Raw genomic sequence first — 19,986 nt, forward strand, 5'->3', positions numbered from 1 at the left:
AAGCTACACCCACATACTCCCCACAAACTTAGTAATACTGATTTTGTCTGTGCTTTTCTATTTCCTGACTCTACCACAGACTGCTTTATTTACTTGCATATTTAGGAACAACTCAGAATATGTGGCTTTGTACTACTTGTAGCTGATTTTTATAATGATGACCCCAACTAATTTCCCATTATCAGCGCACTCTAATGTCTCAGGGACATGACCAAGTTCCCAGTGCCCAGTGGGTCCCATAATTTCATTTGAGCTGTGATAAGGGTTCCCATACATGTTGTGAGGCTGTTGCAAAAACGAGCTGACATGTAATAGCTTTAATCCCAGTGAAAGAGAGCAAAGCTGAACCTGTCTTGCCTTGTGTTTGCCAAGGAGTGAGAATATGCCAGAGTGAGTTTCTATGGCTCAGCTGTTACTTAGCTCCTTGGTAGCTCAGTTGTGCATTTTGATTTCAGAGCTGATTTTATTTCAAAAGAAAAATGAACAGGGACTGGAACAGGAGAATTCTTCAGATCAGAAGGAACACAAAGAGCCCATACAAACACTCTTATTTTCACTGGTATTGTGATCTCTCACACTGCCCTGTCACAAACATCCCCAGAATTTTATCTTCTCTCAAAATATATCCAGCCAGTTTGCAACCCTCTCCAAAAGATTTTCTACAGAAGCCCCTGACCTTGCAAGCTCACTCCTTTTCATTACCCCTAAATCAGTGACTTCCTTAGGAATACTATGAAGCCACCACCAGTGTCTGAAGAAAAATGGAAGAACTGATTTTCCCTGAAGCCACAATGCCCATACATCCCCAGATTGTAGGAGCTGCCTTTTCAAAGTAGAGAAATAAGACTAATGAGAAACCACCTCAAGCATGAACTTTTTGCCCCAACATCTCCAGAAATATAGCAAGACCTTTAGTCCTCTCCAGTAAAATTCTGAGATGCTGCTGACATACAGACTATTTCTGAGCTGGTAGTTCTTGATACTGAGCTGCCCAGTACTGCTTTCTCTGACATCCCTTTTAAATCAGGCACCAAGCATTTCTGCTTATTCTGTTGCCATGGATCAGTGTGAAGCTTACTCCAAGTCATTACAGTATACATTTGTTTTGCCACCTTTTGTTCTGAGCCTCTTTGTTTTTCCCTAGAGACCAAGTGCCATTTCTCTACTCATAGCCCTGGCTGCCACTTCAGTACCAGCCTATCGTTTCGCCATTGTTTGCATATCTGTGCATTAAGCTGACCTGCATCTCCTTCTAGGGAGTGGGTAGCAGATGGAGCTCAGGTGATATGGCATCTCAAGATGGTGCTTGAGTGGCTTGTGGGTCACAGAAGTGGAAAATGCTGGTTGCTACATAAGCAGCATGCAGCTGAGCTCCCTGGGGAGCACTCTGCTTGTATCAACAACTTTGGGCCAATTTGAGCCAGCAGGGTCACATGCAGAAAGTAGGTCAGGCAGGTTATCTTGGCTACAGTATTTGTTTGGGAGCTGCTGGGATTGGGGGTATCTACACCACTCACCTCTTTTAGCATTGCTGCCTTAATGGAAAAGTTGATCAATTTAACAGGGGAGCACCATGGTGGCTAGCACTAGAGCACTTGTCCTGTCAGGAGAAGTTGGATGTTCAGCCTGGAAAAGGGACAGCTTTGGAGGAGATTATCAAGAAGTTAGAGACAGTCTTTATAGGAGTGTATAGCAGGAAGACAAGAGGTAATAGGCACAAGCTGGAACAAGGGAAATTAAGGCTAGGTAGAAAGAGAAACTTTTTCAGTGCCATGACAGTCAAGCCAGATAACAGGCTTCCCAGGGAGGTCATGCAGTCTTCATCCATGGAGGTTTTAAAGACCAATTTAAAGCCCTGAGAGATCTCGTCTCAGATCACAGCTGAGCTTCCTTCAAGCAAGAGCTTAAACTAAAGACATCCTGTGGTGTCTTCTCTTCTAGCCAGTGAGTCTATGATTAAGAATCAGTCTGTTTTTAACAAATCCTGCCCAAATCCCAGGCTGCAAAGGGCAGTCACAGCTGGGAGTTCACATTATGGAAATCCATCCCAGTCTTTGTGGTAGACGCAGAAAAATTCAACCAAGTTCGACCAATCCATTGTCAATACAGACAAATTTCACAGAGCACAACGCCTCAAGTCATTGAGGGATTAAGGCTTAAATTCGAAGGGTAGCAGCTGTGCAAGTATCCTTCCTTTCTTTTCTCTTTCTAAGGGCCCAGGTCTCTAATCTCTCGTGCTATCTCTGTCAGAGCAGGGAATAGCCAACATAGCTGGCTCATGCTGCCAGCCAGCAGGCAGCTTCCCCTGCGCCTATCAGAGACGGTCCCTCCACAGTGCGCACTCCGTCGCTGCACTGTTTGCTCCTCCTGTGTCACTCTGTCCTTCCCGCCTCACTCCGTCTTCCTGTCTCTCTTTCCTCAGAGGCAGGATTACAGAACCTGTTGCTGGTGTGCCCTTGTCTGAGCTTTCTGCCTGGCTTTTTTCCTCTGCTCAGATCTTCTCTTTGCTCTGGTAAGTCTGATGAACAGCTTCCTTGCTGTCACGGTGACATGGCACAAGGGCTTCAATGTAAGTACTTCCCTTTGGGAGCGTCAACCTGCATTTCTAGGAACAGCCCTAGGAAAGTCTGGGCACCATGTGACATCTGAGGAAAACAGGGAGGTATCCAAGGCTGTTAGCAAAAGTAAGAAATTTTTGTCTCAGGGGTGATCAGAGAAATTTAAGATTACTTTGGTAGTGCTTGTGTTGAATTGAGATTGGGGGCTGTGAGTGGTCTGCTACAAAAGTGGTCAAGGTTCAGGTGCCGTATGAGAGGTGAGGCAGGAGGCTTCAGAAAGTCTCCAAGTCTGGTTCTGAGCCTGTATGGAAAGCTGCCACGAAACCTCCAAACTTTTGTTCAGTTTTGTACCAGGAGGTTACACGTAAATCATAAAGGTATTCAAATGCAGTGGGTAGCTGATACAGCTTATCTCTGCTTTCTAAAGTAACACATAGGGCACTGTCTATCTAGACTGTAAAAAGGTACTTGTATATTTCTGGAGGGTGATCAGAGCTACAGTAGCAGGGGCAATTCCAGAGTTTAATGTTTGCTGCTCTGAGGTGTCACTGCAGACCACTCTGGTGTTATATAAAGATAAAAAATCAGATTTTATCAGCATGTGTTGGCTGCTGCAAATATATGTAAAGCTTTGTTTTAGAGAAATGTGTGTGTATGTGAACTTTGAGCATAAAGTGCTAAATACCATCACCCATTTTAGAAAAGCTTAAAATAGCTCCTGGCTGCAGAGCAGGTGCCATGTGTCTTTCTGCTGAATATATGGGGATGCAAAAGCTAAATATAGACCAGTCTGTAAACCCTCTAGAAGTTCAAACTGCAAGAAGGAAATCAGGAAGCAAATCCTATGAGAAGGAAGGGGAAGCACACTGTTTATAAAAGATAAACAAAACTCTGTGACAGTCTTCAAGGCAGCCTGCAAGACAAGCTAAGAAGATGATGTTTAATTTGTGTTTTGGCCATGCCAGGAGGGTGTCTGGGCAGCAGTGTCAGCTCCCAGCAGTGTGAGAGGTGGGCTGGCACACCCCAGCACAGGAACAGTTTTCCCAGCAGCAGTGGGATGACTATTGCAGCTCTGCTAAATCAGTCATTGGCCCTTGCCTGCTGACCTTTTACTTTGAAAATACTGGCTGTTTTCAAAGCACAGTGAAGGCAAATTGTGCTGTAAATGTGAAATATTGAGGGATATAATTGCAGACAAACAAACTCAGCATGTAACCAGACTGTTTTGAGGCACACACCTTTTGCTGTTGCTTCTGGGTAAAACTGTGGCTATGCTGTGTGCTCAGCTCTGCTGAAAGCTCCATTTCTGTCCTGAGTCTTCTCAAGTTCTTAATAGAGGACAGAAAATGAAGAGTCTTTCTCACAGTGGGGAGGCAGCAGCACCCTCTGGCTCTTGGGGGTGTTCCCCACTGAAGGAGAGCAGGACCACAGTGACTATTTCTAGGCAGCAACCACAAGTGTCAAGTTTCCATCCAAAACACCAGGGCCAAGAAAGGTGCTGATCTCACAGCCATGGAACAGGTCCAGGATTTGGGAATGCAGAAGAAAAAGAGTAAACAAGATGCGATGCTCAGACTCAGTCAGACTGGCCAGTCCTCCCCCTTGCCATAAAACAGGATAAGGCTGTGTTGGAAATTCAGGTGCCTGGAAGCAACAGTAATGCTAGCAGGAGTTGCAAAACTGAAGAGGTGGCCAGTCTAAAATTGGGCAAGTCTGAAAAACCAAGGAATTCCTCTTCTGGACTTTGTCACCTAATTTTTAGGCATTACTGTGTTTAAGATAGAGGATAATGTAAACATTTTGGGTCTTGCTGAAATTTGCACTGAAAGTCTTTTATGGGAGAATTCCTTGTGTACATCAAGGTTAAGCAGCCTGGGGTACAAGGGAGAGCTGGGGCCGACTACAGTAAAAACTCTCAGCATCAAAGGCTGTAAGCAGGCAACTCTCAGATGCTGTGACTCCCTCAGTATAAACTGCAGCGCTATGGAAGCTGATGCACAAAACAAGGTACAGAAGTCTTCACAGGCATTATGTTTGTTGTGCTGGAAAGCAGTTATCAGACCTCTGGTTTAGTCTGAGAAAGAACTAGGATATTTATTTAGGATATTTATTTCTGTATATAAATACAACTGCTAATATGACCCAGTGGGTGGGCACCTCTGGGTTATAAGTTCATTGCTGTGTATTTCTGGGGTTCCTTCCTGCTCACCATTCTGGGCTGGTGGATGAAAACTCAGCAGTTGTGAATTGCCATGCTTTCAGACTGATTATAACTAATCCCTTTCTAGCCAGGAATGTATTTTAAGGAAGATTTCCTGCAAGACCAGCTTGTAAGCATCTTGTGTCCTTGATTCTAATCATCCAATTTCTCTGTCATTCACCCATGTTTTTCTCTTGTTACTGAGACACATCACGCACAGATCAATTGCCACAGTGTATTTAAAGCCTACAGTATTTGGAGACATGCTTTGTGATTCACATAAGAGGAAACCTTTAGCCAGAGAGTGCTACCACATGAGTAATGAAGTTGGGAGGCAGCCAAGGGAGACCGTCAGGGTACAGAGAGAGCATTGGCTTTAGCCTTCTTACAAAGCAGAGGAGATAGATAGAAAAGAAAGCAATATTTGGAAATGGAGTATTTTGCAGTCCTGCTCTCCCTCTGTGATGAATATATTACAAAAATAGCTATTTTGAACTGGGATATACTTTCTGAGAGTTTTATTCTGCCTAAACAAGAGCTGGTAGTCCTGGGTTTTCTAGCTGATTGATTGCCAACTGCCAATTAGCTCAAATTAATGATTGCAACAGTAAACACTAGCCTGAACATGTCAGAGATAAACACATATTTTGTGGAGTGTCTAGCTTAGCCTTAACAATACTCCTACTGACCTTGAATTAGTTGGCAGTAAATTAACTCTAGTTTAAAAAGATCACAAACAGGAGGCTAACATTTGTGCTATCTGGAATTATTTACTTAAATTGCACATATAGGGTCTAATTTTTCAATGTCAATCTCGATATGACATCAAATCAGATCGCTATAATTTTACAATCATTTTGCACTGGCATACTGACTATGCCACAAAGTATAAGGAAAGTATGGGACACGATTGTGTGACAGGTCTGTGACACCAGGTCCAGATGCATTCCTGAGCCATTTCTGCTGGCAAGTTGTACCTATGGGTAGACTGCAGGGGCATGGATTTATAGCTAACAGTTTTCAAGCGCTTCCTGAGCCTACTCAAAGCTTTCAATTATTTGCTTGAGAGATGATAACTCATTTGACTATTTGATCTGCAAGCCAGGTCATATAGCTAGAAAATCAAATCTTCAAAAATGTTGCCTTAGTGATGGCCATCACTGCACTTCCAAACATCACTTTGACTGGGGAGAATTTAAGAACACTGAGTCATTTATTACAGTAAATGACATCTCTCTTATCGTGTAATGCCTTTGGTCCTGTTATTTTCAGTTTTGAAAGCTGTAGAAATTTAGACACTATAGAAATCATATGTTGCAGCCTGTTTGAACAGGGAACAAAATAATTCCTAGTTAGCTCCATGTTTTCAAAATGTTTTAAAAATAAGAAAGCAATCACTTCACATGCTGGAAAGAACCAACCAAGTAAGCTTCTTCCCGTCTTCCCCACTGGCACCATTATAAATCATAGTACTAAGGAGAGGAACAAAAATCAATCTGGAAAAGAGAGAGGAAGGACTCATGGCTGGAAAGAGTACAGAGTCTGCAGTCAAGCAGTAGTGAGGGTTAGTTTCAGATCAAGGTTCAGCTGTGCACCCCACACCTCTGCATTACTTCATGAGGGCAACTCAGAGGTGCTAGCAGCCTCTCCCTCTAAGAGGGAATGGGCCTTCACTACTCTGAGTTTTCCTGCTGCCCAGGATGCTCTTGCTGACAACCTCATTACCAGGTCCTGGGTAAGCCAGAGCAGGAACACAGGTATCTTGGGGGCTCTGTATTTGCCTGGCTGAGTGCAGCTGCTCAAAAACCTGAGAAAACAAAAGCTTCCCTTTGCAAACTGGAAATAAATTAGCTGAAATTCACCCTGCAAAACACCATGGACCATCAAACTATGTTATGTGTGGTTGGGCTCATTTCATTGTGATTTATTCTTTAGTTTGTACTTTGTCAAAGAAGCTGTCAGCAGCAAGTACAAGAGAAGGGTGGTTTATAGATGTTAATCTTATTCTTTGCTGTTATTGTGACAGTACCAAACCACGTCTCTTGTAGATCAAGCACCATGCTGGGCTTTCCAAGGGCACAGTGCAATTTTCAGTTGCACTGAAAATGTAAATATTAAAATATTAAAAATATTAAAATATTTTTGTGATTATTGATTTAAGATGTGTCAACAGGAGAGAAACAGGAAATGAAACTAATGCAGCTCTGAAGTGAAGCTGCCCATATCGGAAGCCAGTGTTGCAGGTAAACAGACCAAGAAAAGTAAACATGTGGCAAATATTTTATTCAAGGAGGAAAATGGTATAAGTGACTGGGGTGTCATTTCATGTGTCATTGCTGGCAGTGGGAATGAGAGGTTTTCATTTTTAAGTGTTAGATTTGGGTAGGTTTTTCTCTTGGAAAGTATATAATTTGCCTTTCTCCTTGCAGGCAAATCACCTGGGTTATTTATCTAAGTGTGACATATTTGTCAAGCCAGAACCAATGGATAAGCTGCCATCCCAAATTTCACACAAAATCACTCACATGCTGACCAAGCTTTGGGAACAGCTTGATGGCTAATTCTTTATATGGCTAGTTCTATGCCTCTAAATTAACCCTCCATTTGTTTTTCTGTCAGGTGCTGCACTAAGCATGGAGAACGACCAGTCTTCCACCTCACCTGGGCAGGACATCCAGGGGCAGACTGGGGACAAACCTGCCCCTGGCCTGCTATCCCCTGCTCCAGTCCCCATGGAGCAGCCAAGTATCTGGCCCGAAGCAACCGTGTGTGACATCTCAGAGGAGCTGAGCCGGCAGCTGGAGGACATCATTAAAACCTACGGGTCTGCCACCAGCCTGATGGAGAAGGAGAGCACTGCTACAGGAACAGACAGGCCTGAGAAGGGAGAGCCAGGCAGCCTGGAGGATGCAGAGTATGAAGATGGAAATGAAGAGAGTGAGAAAGAGAAGCTGGCTCCTGGGGATGCTTCCAAAACAAAGGAGCCCAGCGCCAACAAGGAGCAGAAGCTGGAGAAGAAAATCCTGAAGGGACTAGGTAAGTATTTATATACACAGCCCTTCTGCAAACACAAGTGAGAACTCCCTGGTCCTTGCTCTTTACCGTGTTAAGTTTCTAGTATAGATGATAGGGACCTCCAGCTACCACTGAAAATGATAGTGTCCATTACAACTTTTCTACAACTGATTATTTTTGGCTCTACCCAACATGTAGGCTATATCAGATATTAGTCCTTTCAAAAAAAAAAAGTATATATACTTTTTTTAGTAGTGATATACTACTGGGCTGCCCACATTGGTTAGCCAAAGCTGTCAGTCCAATGACACACTGCACAAAGTCACTTAGAAGAAGGAAAACCTAGCCTTGGTGAATGTTTTCTTCTCCTGTCTGCTCAGATATGACTACTCACTGATCACGACAGTAATAATGGTGCTACTATGTGACATGGGGACCTGCAGAATAAATTTACTGTCATGCCCTGTTTTGTTTTTTTTTCATTTAGTAAACCGCTGGACTCATCATATAATATATATGAAATGAGCCAATACATTTGTTCTCTAACACCTCAGCCCTGGCAGGGCTGTCAGCTGAGCTAGAAAGAAGTCTCAGCAAGTTTTTGTATACATGTACTTTCTGCTGGGCAGCCACTAGAGAGCAATGTAGTTACATTCTAATGTAATATAGATGTAAATTATTTCCCTTCCTACATTTAACTCCAGCCAATCTTCAAGCCTCTCCTTTGCATGAGACTCCAAACCCAAATGCAGACTAAGCCTGTAAATGAATCACCACAGGACATTCTTAAGGGACTAAACATAGGACATGGCATGGACTTTTTTCCTCAGAAATTCTTTGAATGTCCAGAAGAAAATTCCTCAGTTTCTACTGCCTTGGCTTTGGTGCTGTTGCTGGTACCTCAGCAAGCTCAGTGAAAACCCTGCCAACACACAGTTCTCCATCTGCCCTTGTGACAGTTCACACCAGGATTTGATTTTAGCACACTTCCACTTATTTATGCTGATGCTGTAGAGAGAATTTAGTATGAAATAAAGAATTTTCTCCAGAGACAGTACTCCTGGTCTGCACTAGAACTGAAAAAGTAAAAAATGTCCAGCCCAAAGCAGAAAGCAGATTTTGTCTAACAGTCCCAGGAAGGAGGAGCATTTAGAAAAGCATGTCCAAGCCCCTGGGACCACAGGCAACCTTATCTCCAGGGTTGTCAGGGACACTTTGTGTTTGATGAACAAGCCGTGTTCAAGCTCCAGCTCATACCTGGGGCTGAGATGAAAACCAAGAGGTATCAGAAGAGAAGCAATACCTAAATGGCTGTGCAGTGATTTAGCTTTGCATGCCCAGGGAGTTATTGGACTCTCTCTGGAATACAAGTTTCTCCATCAAGTCAGGGAACTGATTTACACGAGTATCACGTAGCCCAGACCTGGCTTGCAGCACCTACCACTCTCTGATTGTTTAATTGTTTACTTCCACACCATAGTCTCTATATCTGAATTAATATTCTTGATGTCTTGTGTGGGTTGATCAGCAAAGGAGCTGAATACACCAGACTTGATCCACTTTCACTTGCAAAAAGAGCTGTTCCTGAGCCTTTGGGGTCCAGGCCCTTTCTGTCCTATTTCAGTCAAATGTGCCCTGTGTCTGACCTAATCATGTTGCAAAGACATTGAATGAAAATCAGACTACACGGGACAAACACGTTTCACAGACAATGCTTTTGTTAGAAAAAAGTGCATTAATGAGGTCTGAAATGGAGGAAAGTCCTAGCATGTTTGTTCTTATGGGGTAAAGAAAAACTCAGAAATTTACAGCAAAAATTATTCCTTTCCTTCCAAAATGCCTCATTTCATCCTGCATTTTTACAGACCCATGCATCAAACAACTAATTTCATAACAGTACATCAACTACAAACTACCTCTAGCATCCAATCTCTGCTTCCTATTTTTCTAAGGAAAAGAAGCCACCCTACTGATGCAAAGTTTGAATAAGCTGAATACTCCAGAAGAGAAGCTGGACCTGTTGTTTAAGAAGTATGCTGAGCTGGTGAGTAGAATGTTGGCTCTTTTCTGTACAAACTGCCTACACAAGAAGGTATAAAAAATACATGACATGCAGCATGGTCAAGCCTCATATAGTAATGTCTGTCCTGATAAGTGAATCCCAATACAGTTGGCATGGTCAGATAATTATGGGTAAAAAAGAGAAAAAAGAAAAAAATTAGGAAAACAAGATTTGGGCCAGAAAGTTGATGAGGCAGAATATTTGTACTTAAAGGCAAATCTACCAAACTGACCCACACTGGAGACTGGTGTCTAGGCTCCTGTCTTCACATCCTGCAAGGAGTTTTGCATGTTTCTGTTGCAGGTATTGTTTTAAATTATGCATAGGTAATTTCATCACAATGAAAATAATACAGGATTTAGTATAAAACTTCCTGTGTTAGGAAGCAGATAATAGACAACTGAGACTAATTGTAAGAGAAGCCACAGCACAATAAAATGAAGAGTCAAAGCCCCTGCCACCATAATGTTACTCCTGTAACAATGCCACCTGCCTGACTGTTCTTTCCACACTTAAGATGGGTTATTTTCAGATGAAGAGATATTTTCCTTTGTAGTCAAAGGACTGTATGACCATAAGCTGTGGAAATCTTACAAATGACAAGGCTGCAGCATTTTACGCTTTGTGGAGTGCTGAAAAATGTGTGAAGCAGAACATTGCCTTTTTAATTGGTTTTATGCACAGGTGTCCATGTCTCATCGTAATGTGAAGTGAAATTTAGATTCACATTTTTCATGTAAAATCCTCTGATTTCATAAATTGGGTTCAGGCTGTTCATAGTTTATCTCATGCTTAAAGGGACTTCATGCTCACGGATTAACTGAAATAGGTCTTCTTCCTCTACAAAGTACTCTCCACTGCATTCAAATGGCATTGCAGCACTGTATAAAACAGGGGCTGTGTTGCCAGTAGCCCATGCAGGAGAAAGGGAAAGGTGCTAAAACAAAAGTACTGAACACTTGTTTCTGACATACTGTGCAATGTCACTGAAATAAATCATTCCTTAAATACAACAAAAACCTTGTTGGCGACAGCCTTACCCTGCTCACTTGAAGTGGCTGAGGGGCGGATGGTGATTAATGGCTTGTCAGCAGTTGGCTGTAGCTGTGACCGCTCTCCCTGCTCCCTCTTGTCCATCCCCATCACACACTTCGGATCACGTCTTGCTTTTGCTGAATTGTTTTCCAGCCAGATCAGCTCCCTGGTCTGGTGAGCCGTGTGGTGACACAAACACTTGTTGCAGCACAGCTCAGGGAAGGTGTAGCCATATGATGGAGCTAGGTGCTTGGCAGTGCTTCCCCTGCTTTAAGTAGTGCTGGGGCTGGCTGTAGCTGAAGAGGCCTCCCAGCAATGTTATGTCCCTGCCAGCCCATGCCCTGGCACAGTCTGTACGACTGTGGGTACACAGCAGGCTGGAGCATGGGCTGGTGAGGGTAGAAGCCTCACCAGGGGGGATGGGTAAGTGGGACAGGCATTAGGGCACAAGCTCTGCCACGCTACGCACCAACAGAGGACATCTCATTCACTAAATCCGGTGTGTTGGGTTAGCAAAGCAGACTGTGGTTTACAACAGCTTTTGCTTACATACAGCTGTCACAGAATTGTTTATAACTGGATTATTTTCAGAGGTCCTGAAAGTCTCACAAGTGCTGGGTGCAAGAACAATATGCTACAAAATAAATACAAGCTCTGACATTGTCTGCAGTGGGATCAAGATAAAACTTTTCCTTCCTAAATTGACTGTTTCTCTGCGACAGCTTTCAAAAGTCAAAATTGCTTCTATTTGCAGTTAATTTAACTTCTATTTCATTAATTATTTGTAAAAATTTATCATTGGGGACCATTTTATCATTCCTGTTTACCAGTGAATTGCCTTTTTCATTGCAAAAGGAATACCATGTCTTGGATATTCCTGAGAACTTTGAGATATAAGTTTCTAGTGCAAGTAATATTAATGTAGGGTGAAAAAAGCAAAAAAATGCATGGAAGACTTCTCATATCATGATTAAGACCAACTTTATTCTGACCCCCCCTATCTATCACAGTTTGAGTGAATTGTGAAATTTGGATAAATTGTTATCCACTGAGCACAGGCTGTGCATGCAAAATGTGAAGCAAAAAGAACACTTTTTATGCTTTTCAGCCAAAAGAGGAAGGGAACAAAACAAACTTATGAAGGAAAAAGATCTCGCCCTTAATTACAGAAAAGAAATTTCTTTTCCTACAATACTAGAAAAATTATTTCAGCTAGTGCAGCTTGATTAGATGCAAAAACCCATATTGTGATCTACAGGAGGAAAAATAGATATTACACGTGTTAAAAGTTGTACATAAACTGTAAATATACTCCAAGCTGGTGAGAGCATTGTTTTGTGGTATACTTAGCTGTGATTTCATTAATAATACATAGAGCTCTCAACTGTAAGCATAAGTTACTGAACATCTGCAGAAAACAGATGAAAGTGTAAAATATGATGCTGTTGACTGTCTTGTTTGAGCTGCACATTGTTCCCTAGTGCTCACAGGCTTTCCCAGTCATACTGGGGTTAATTAGTACAAGTGGTAGCATGTTATTAGATAATGTAGTCCTAACAGCAACTGTTATTATTAAGGTTCACAGGTTTAAGCTCATGTGCTACTGTTTTTCAATCAGAAAACACCTGGATTTCAGAAATACCTTGCAATGTATGCACATCTGTGATACAGTGAGGAGGGTTATTGTGTGTTGGAACAGGAGATGAAATCATTAAAAGCTTCAGAGGTGAAAGACTTCTTTGACCTCACTGTTAGGATGTTAATTTACAGTACAGGAATTTTTTTCCAAACATCCAATGATGGACATGCATCAAAAGAAATAACCATACTGTGCAGGTGTTACTATTTGCAATTATGTTGCTGATCCTACTTGCCCCCTCCAAATACACCCTGCTCCCTACCAGCCTTCTAGGGAAGGCAGGAGTCATGCACCCACAGAACAGCAGGCTCCCAAGGGAACATCAGGGACTGTCTGTGTTTCCTCCAGGAATTATATGGAGACAAAGAGCCCAAAAGAGGTTTGATGCACCATGACCCACCCCCACTGATGACAGGACCTTAAGAAGCACAACTGACAGACACTCTTATATGGTCCTGTGAGCCAGAAGAGCCTGGCAAGAGGAGTGCCACATGGCATTATGGGAAACTCTTCTCTGAAGAGAATTCTCCTCCATCAGCAGCACAGCCCCCACATGAACAGCATTCCTGGTCTCCAGTTCCTCTTCTGTTGTTTTGTCCAGCAGGTTTCTGGATATTTAGGAAATTGCTTCTTTTTCAGGAAACTGAAAAATAAAATAGAATTAGCAACTACTGTATCACCTCATGATCAGGAGAAATCTCACGACATAAAGCACTACTGACTGCTCTAGTTCCAAATGTTGAAACAAAAATAAAAACCTCACAGATGTCCTTCAAAGAAATTCAAACCAAAGAAGGAAGAGCCAAAATGGTGTGACAAGAATGTTAAAAATTAAGTTCACCCACCCACAGTGCAGCACACATGGGACTGTTGCAGCAAGCAGGCTTGGGAATCTCCATGTTCTTCCCTCCTATCACATTAGTGCTGGTAAATACAAGAGATTTCCTAAGAGGTTAAGAAAGTGTGAAGACTTCCCCAAACCAAAAGAGCTCATTTTCTTTTCTTTTCTATCCCTCTTTGTTTCATTTTAATCAATGTTTCCCTGTTTTAATCCCTGTTTTGCCCAGCTTGAAGAACATCGTGCTGAGCAGAAAAAGCTGAAGTATCTACAGAAGAGACAGGCCCAGATCACCAAGGAGAAGGACCAGCTGCAGAGTGAGCACAGCCGAGCCATCCTCGCCCGCAGCAAGCTCGAGAGCCTGTGCCGGGAGCTCCAGAGGCACAACAAGAACCTCAAGGTGAGTGGGAGCCTTATCACAGTACCCAGCAGTGAGGGGAAAGATGATGACACCTTGCCATCTCCCTCTAGTACCAAATCAAAGGGACTTTTGCATCTGCACATACAATATATAATAATTATATATATGCTCTGATCTTGAGGTCCGTTTACAGCAAGACCCCTTTGTTTCTCATTTGGAAATATCCCAGCACTTTTGGACACTGGGTTTGCCCACACTTGGAAATATCCCAACCCTTTTGGACACTGGGTTTGCCCACACTAGCTCTAAGCCCTCCTTGCATTATTAGGGAGCTCGGTGCAGAGCAGAGCAGTGGGGCTAACAGACCATGTCCCTCAGAGTGCAGATGCAAATGCACATGCATGGACAGAGCCACAGGAACACCAGCTTTGTGGACTGATGGGTGATGGGTGTTTTCATGTAATTCAAGCACTTGGACTTTTTCAAGTGGTTTGTGAGGATCAGTCAATCAGGACATTTGTCTAAAGACTCAAAACATCAAGACAGGAAGAATGCCAGCATTATTTGTGGAAGTTGTTTGGATTATGAGAATCAGTTAAAAGAAAAGATTTTCAGGAGTGTCAAAATGCTGGGATCCATACACCATGTCTGCCAATTGGTTGGTGCATCACTCCATTTAAATGTGAAATTTATAATATGATTATGCTCTGTGAAAAAAAATGTATGTTCAAGAAGAATATTTCTGTTGTGATCATCCTTTTTTTTCTGAGTGCATGTTAGTGATAGTGTTGGTATTAGTATACAAAAGGCCTCTGCTTTGATCTATTCAAGCCCTTTCTTTATGAGGATATAGTTATGTATAGAATTACCCATAGGAATTGTCAGCAGCAAGAATTCCACCTGATATAACCTCTATTACAGGTAATGCATTTTCGTTCATTTCCACAGGCTCAGGAGTGGGCCTTCAGGGTCTTGCTCTGACTTTCATTGTGTGCTGGTAAGAATACAGCTGGGAGAGGGAATAGTCACACATACACTCAAACTACTGTATGCCCTGGTAGAAGGATAAAAGCAGTTAACACATAGGGAAGTAGAAGCAAATCTCTCTGTGCTCAGGTATAGTCGCACAGAACTGCTAGTGAAAATTAAATTTGTGCCTGTCATTTGTATTAGACCTCAGCTATTCCTCAATATTGATCCACAGTGATTTGCCAGGCCACCTGTGGTAAAATCTTTCAAAAGAAATACAAGCCAGTTTTGAAGTGAATTAAGGATACAGTGTACAGTGCTTTGCATAGCCTTAACTGATATTTCTAAGCAAATCTTATCAGTGGAACAAATCAGTGAAGACTGGGGCATTTAGAAAAACTAATTCTATTTGGAAAACATATTTGGAACAAATTTTGTTTAATTCCTCATACAGTTTCCCAGCTACTTTATGCTTATTAATCTTCCTACTAGAGAGCATGATTTTTCCATTCTCTTTGTATATAAATATTTCCTTACACATTTCATCTTTACAATTAGGAAAGTCTGTTTTCAACATATTTTTACCTGTTGGACCGCTTTACTTTGTGATTAGGTTCTCTAAATAACCTACAAATTTCAGGCTCAGTTCTTATTTTTAAAGTGTATCTTTGCCAGGTGAGCCAGGGAATATGCCTGAGGTGGTCTGGTGTTAGGAAGAAGTGTTCAAATTTTCACCACGTCTTTCTAAGAATTTTGGGACCTTTTAAGAAACCCAGAATACTATCTTTCCTCTGGTTCCCATGCTATCAGTGTAGAAAAAAACCAAAATTAAATAAGACAGTAAGACAAAATACACTTGCAGAATGCATGAGAAATAAAGTAATAAACAAAGGCATTCATTATCTTTATCCAGTTTTGTCTCTCTAAGAATTTTACCATAGTTCTTGGAATATTAGTTTTTATGCTTTAGCTCCTGGAAATCTGTGAATATCCAGAAACTCATGTTCTATTTATTTAAATGAGTGCAATTTTCTTTCACTTATGACTGTACTGAGAGGGCCCAAAACCAGAAAATCCATCAGATGGTATTTTTAAAATCTTATGCGTAAATTTTTTTTTTTGTTTTGGGTGGACAGAGATTCATAATGTTTTAGTGCTTGGGATTAGCAGTTTGATTGTTTCAAAACGTGGAAAATAGAAGCTAGGAGATTGTGTCATTTCAATAGCAAAGGAGAAAGCTGGCCTGCCCAGATCAGAAACCCCCTCTGACTTACCATGTGGTACATTATATGCACATCATGTCATATAAATGTCATCTTCACTCATCTGGTGTGTGGAATTCCCATTAACTGCACACCCGTGCAGCCAAGTGGTGATGAATATGCAATGCAGAGCTGCATTGAAAATCCACAGGGCAGATCAGAGAAGAAAAATTTCTGGTTAGTATTGGATACCAGCCTCAAGTTCTCACTTACATACAGTCCAGCTACTCTGATTATTTCCTTGCAGTTACACAGATGTTTAATTCTCCCTCCAAGAAAAGCAGGATAAAGGTTTGTGAAATAGCGGAATGTGTTCCCACTGCAATAAAGAGCAGCTCTGCTAAGAGCAACAGCAACTCATTTCTCTGCATGGAGTTCATGTTCTGCCAATTATCTGACAGTTTGGTAGCTACTTAGCATCTTGTAGTGACATGAACATCTCAGGTCCCTCGTCCTCCCTGCCACCAGGCATTAAGCAATGACTTTCATACAAATGTCACAAAAGCCAACAGCTTTCATTATGGGCTCAGCTCCAAACTGGCTCAGACCAGGGTGCCTGGGAATGAAGAGCACAGTTCATTGAAAAAAGGATTCCTCACTCCTATCATCTTGGCTGATATGACTTCAGCAGACCAATAGTCTTCTGGAACTGCCCCAGAGAGGCACGAGAACAACTCCAGCATCAATCCCACTCTTCTGTTCACAAATGATCTCACATTCCTGTGCTAAATCCCAAACTGCAAAATATCCTGTCTTAATTTTAACAAGGTTTTATTCAATGCATTCTTACATTCTTGGCAGCAAAACATGAGAGCAAAAGCAGTATTGCACTAGGACAAGAACATATGTTTGAAAGGGTAAACGGGGAGTGCAAAGGTTCAGAAAGGGCAGAGAAAAGAGAACAAGAGTTTAAGGCTGGTCTCTGCTCAGTGCTGTAGCCATGCTGTTGTCCTTCTGCTCAGCCGGTTCCCTTTAATCTGTGACTGGGATCTCAAGGATTTAACAAATGAGGGCCTCTGAGGAGCTCCCCAGGACAGATACCAGCCCCCATCCCCAAGCAAATATCCTTCTCAAGTATATTTTTCTCCAAAGCAGAACAGATACAGAGCAATCCTGCATCCTGCAAATAAATGCTTGCTGGCTCAGTGTCTTTTACCATGAATCTTTTTATTGTCTCTGTGTGTTGTATTGTGGCATTTTTCTACCTCAGAAGAGCAGGAAATAAGGTCTTCTGAGTAACACTTATGCAGAGGGTTGGGTTTTTTACATTTGCATGATGGTAGTCTCAAGATGTCTTGTTTCACCTTGTAACAGAACTGTTTGGTGTGACATCGGCACAATCCACCTTTTTTGATTTATATTCACATGGACTTATTACTCTGGAGACCTTTAAATCACAGTAGTGACATGTTATAAGGCTACCAGCATTATAACCATAAAATGATTTTGAGGAAGGATGTTTAGAAGCTACAGAAAGACAACTTCAGACATGCAAGTTCAATTTCTCACTCTGAGTTCTGGAAGTGAAGCACCTACACTCTTCTGCCTGCTCAGGGCTGCACCTATGTAATGGAGAACTAAGAGGCATGAGGAGTTTTTTAAACAGTGTATTAGACATAAAATGAAATTCTGACTTAATCCAAACTACCTAAGAATTCAAGTCAAATTTGGAAAAAGTTTCAAATAGAAATAAACAGAATGTCATTGTTTGTAAACATGCCCTTTCGAAAGAAAATTAAATGTTTCCTTTTGGGAATGCTAAATCAATAGATCTAAACCACCTTCTGAGCAGCGTTTTTAACTCTACTTCGGAAGGTCATTCTTCTGCTAAAAGCATTTAAACAAAAAATGCCTACAAACAGCTCTATTGCTGGTTAAGCAAAATGTTTCAAAATCATTCTCACCAACTAAGAAAAAAAAATTGGAGAGCTTCTCTTTCATCTTGATGCAAATTTTCTGTATTTCTGTATGTGAAACTTTTCCTTCCTATTAGGAGAGAGAGTCCTTCTAGGTTCACACTTTGTATTACTCTTTATGAATACACACACAGGTTCTTGTGTGAACTGCAGAGCACAGCAGGGCTCCATGCACCAGGGTATTATTAATTTTTGCACACCAGGGTATTACAAGTGACTCCATTGCCTTCCTCCCATCATCCAAGGCGTTGGCATCCCTATCGCTCCCCGGAGAGCAAAAGGACAAACATGCCCTACCTTGAACAGCAGCTGTCCTAGATCAGGCTCGTGTTGTGCATGCTAAGCAGGAATTGGGTCATTTGGTATTCACCTTACTTTATGAGCAGGGCCCAAATCAACACCTGCTATGCCACATTCATGATACAAATTATACCTTATTAGAGTCAGCTAAGGCTTTATTCAAGTATATTTATAGAAAATATCCATATGCAGTGTTACCAGAGATTTTTATGCAAATTACTATGATAGTTGAAACCTTATTAGAGTATGCCATTTGCATGCTGTGGAGTGAGTTTTTACCGTGGTCCTGGCCTGATTTGTAACTACAGCAGATTTGGTCTAGCAATTCTATATCAGGATTACCAGAAGGGCAGACTGCCCTGGAAGAAAATGAGAAAGGAATAAAAATAGTCTGTATTACTGGATTCAAAGCAATTAATCCAGATTCTTTCTGCATTTTCTTTTATATAAACAAATCTAAAACATAAGTTCAATAATAGGGAAAAAAATTTAAATCTAAATGTCTGCTTTAATTCTGTAGGACACAACTTAAAAGCTTTCCTTGAATTCACTAGCTAGTAAATTGGTGCAAATGTTTATGTCAATTAAAAAATTAGGGAAGGAAAACTGAGGAATTGGAAGGGATTCTTCAGCAAGTGATGGATTTCTCTTAAAAATTTAAATCCCAAAGGCTATGAATTTGATATGAAGATTCCTTGTTAAAACAAGGCATTGTAAAAGGTGATTTCTTAATTTAGTCAAAGAGAAATTTGATAAAAGAGCTCTTGACTGTTTCCATTAAATATCTTTTTCCAAAGAAAAAGGTGTGATGCAGTATCATTAATCAAGACATGCATGTATGTCCTCTCCTTCAGGCTTGCTTTGACCTCAAGCTCTGCTCTACATCCATCTTTATAAATGCAAAGTCTTAGTTCCCTAATTTTTTCAAGGCCCCTGTGTAATTGGCTCTGTAAATTTAGAATCATGCTTAATGCTGGAGCAGATGAAAGCAAGAAAATCTCCAAAGAGGAATGCAAACACGTATAATCCTTCAAAGGGAAGCCTTATGCTACTCTGAAACAGTATTTTTCTGGAACTGCTTATTATGCCTCTCACTTACTGTGTTCTCGCCCATTTAATAACAGGAGGAAACAATCCAGCGGGCACGGGAGGAAGATGAGAAGAGGAAAGAAATAACTAATCACTTCCAGGGCACACTGACTGAAATCCAGGCTCAGATCGAGCAGCAGAGTGAGAGGAACATGAAGCTCTGCCAGGAGAACACGGAGCTGGCGGAGAAGCTGAAGAGCATCATTGACCAGTACGAGCTGCGGGAAGAGGTGAGCAGTGCCCTGGCTGCTGGCTGGGACGGGCAGCGCAGCCGGCTGTCCCAGGGGACGCAGGAAGCACTGCCAGCAGCCTGGCCAGCATTCGGCTGTCTCACAGGGTAGCCCCCACCCTGCTTTGCCCTCTGAGCAGCGCCGTGCCTGCAGCAAACCCTCCGCTCTCTGCGGTATGGAACTGCGAGGGACAGCGCCCTGCCTGGGGCAGCCACGGCAGCCTTGCCGCTGTGGGGAGAGGGATTGAGGCACCCAAGCAGCCAGACGTGCCAGCTGTCTGCTGAGCTTGCCCAACCCCTTCACAGCTCCCCCAGATCCCTGGGGACCTCCCCCAGCATCCCCTTCCTCCTTCCCACTTAGCTCCCACTGGGTACATCCCAGCTCCCTTTCCATTAGGCGGCCTGTTCTGCAGGTGACAGCAAATATGTTTTGTTCCCTCCAGAAGCAGGTTGCTGAGAAGGACTCTGATGTAAACTATTTGACCCTTTCCCAAAAGCAGAAAATTAGGATGA

General features: G+C 42.1%; 1 protein-coding gene across 1 annotated transcript in view; it reads left to right on the forward strand.

Moving 5' to 3' along the window:
* Nucleotides 1–2,315: 2,315 nt before the first annotated feature.
* Nucleotides 2,316–19,986, forward strand: part of TXLNB (taxilin beta) — a 44,001-nt gene continuing 26,330 nt past the window's right edge. Inside the window, exons 1-5 of the mRNA XM_038130801.1 lie at nucleotides 2,316–2,512; nucleotides 7,378–7,794; nucleotides 9,726–9,817; nucleotides 13,577–13,747; nucleotides 19,280–19,474. Coding sequence (XP_037986729.1) covers nucleotides 7,392–7,794; nucleotides 9,726–9,817; nucleotides 13,577–13,747; nucleotides 19,280–19,474 — 861 coding nt within the window. The 5' untranslated portion in view covers nucleotides 2,316–2,512; nucleotides 7,378–7,391. The remainder of the gene's footprint in view (nucleotides 2,513–7,377; nucleotides 7,795–9,725; nucleotides 9,818–13,576; nucleotides 13,748–19,279; nucleotides 19,475–19,986) is intronic.

The sequence above is a fragment of the Motacilla alba genome, chromosome 3 (assembly GCF_015832195.1).
Source record: "Motacilla alba alba isolate MOTALB_02 chromosome 3, Motacilla_alba_V1.0_pri, whole genome shotgun sequence".
Lineage (NCBI taxonomy): Eukaryota > Metazoa > Chordata > Aves > Passeriformes > Motacillidae > Motacilla > Motacilla alba.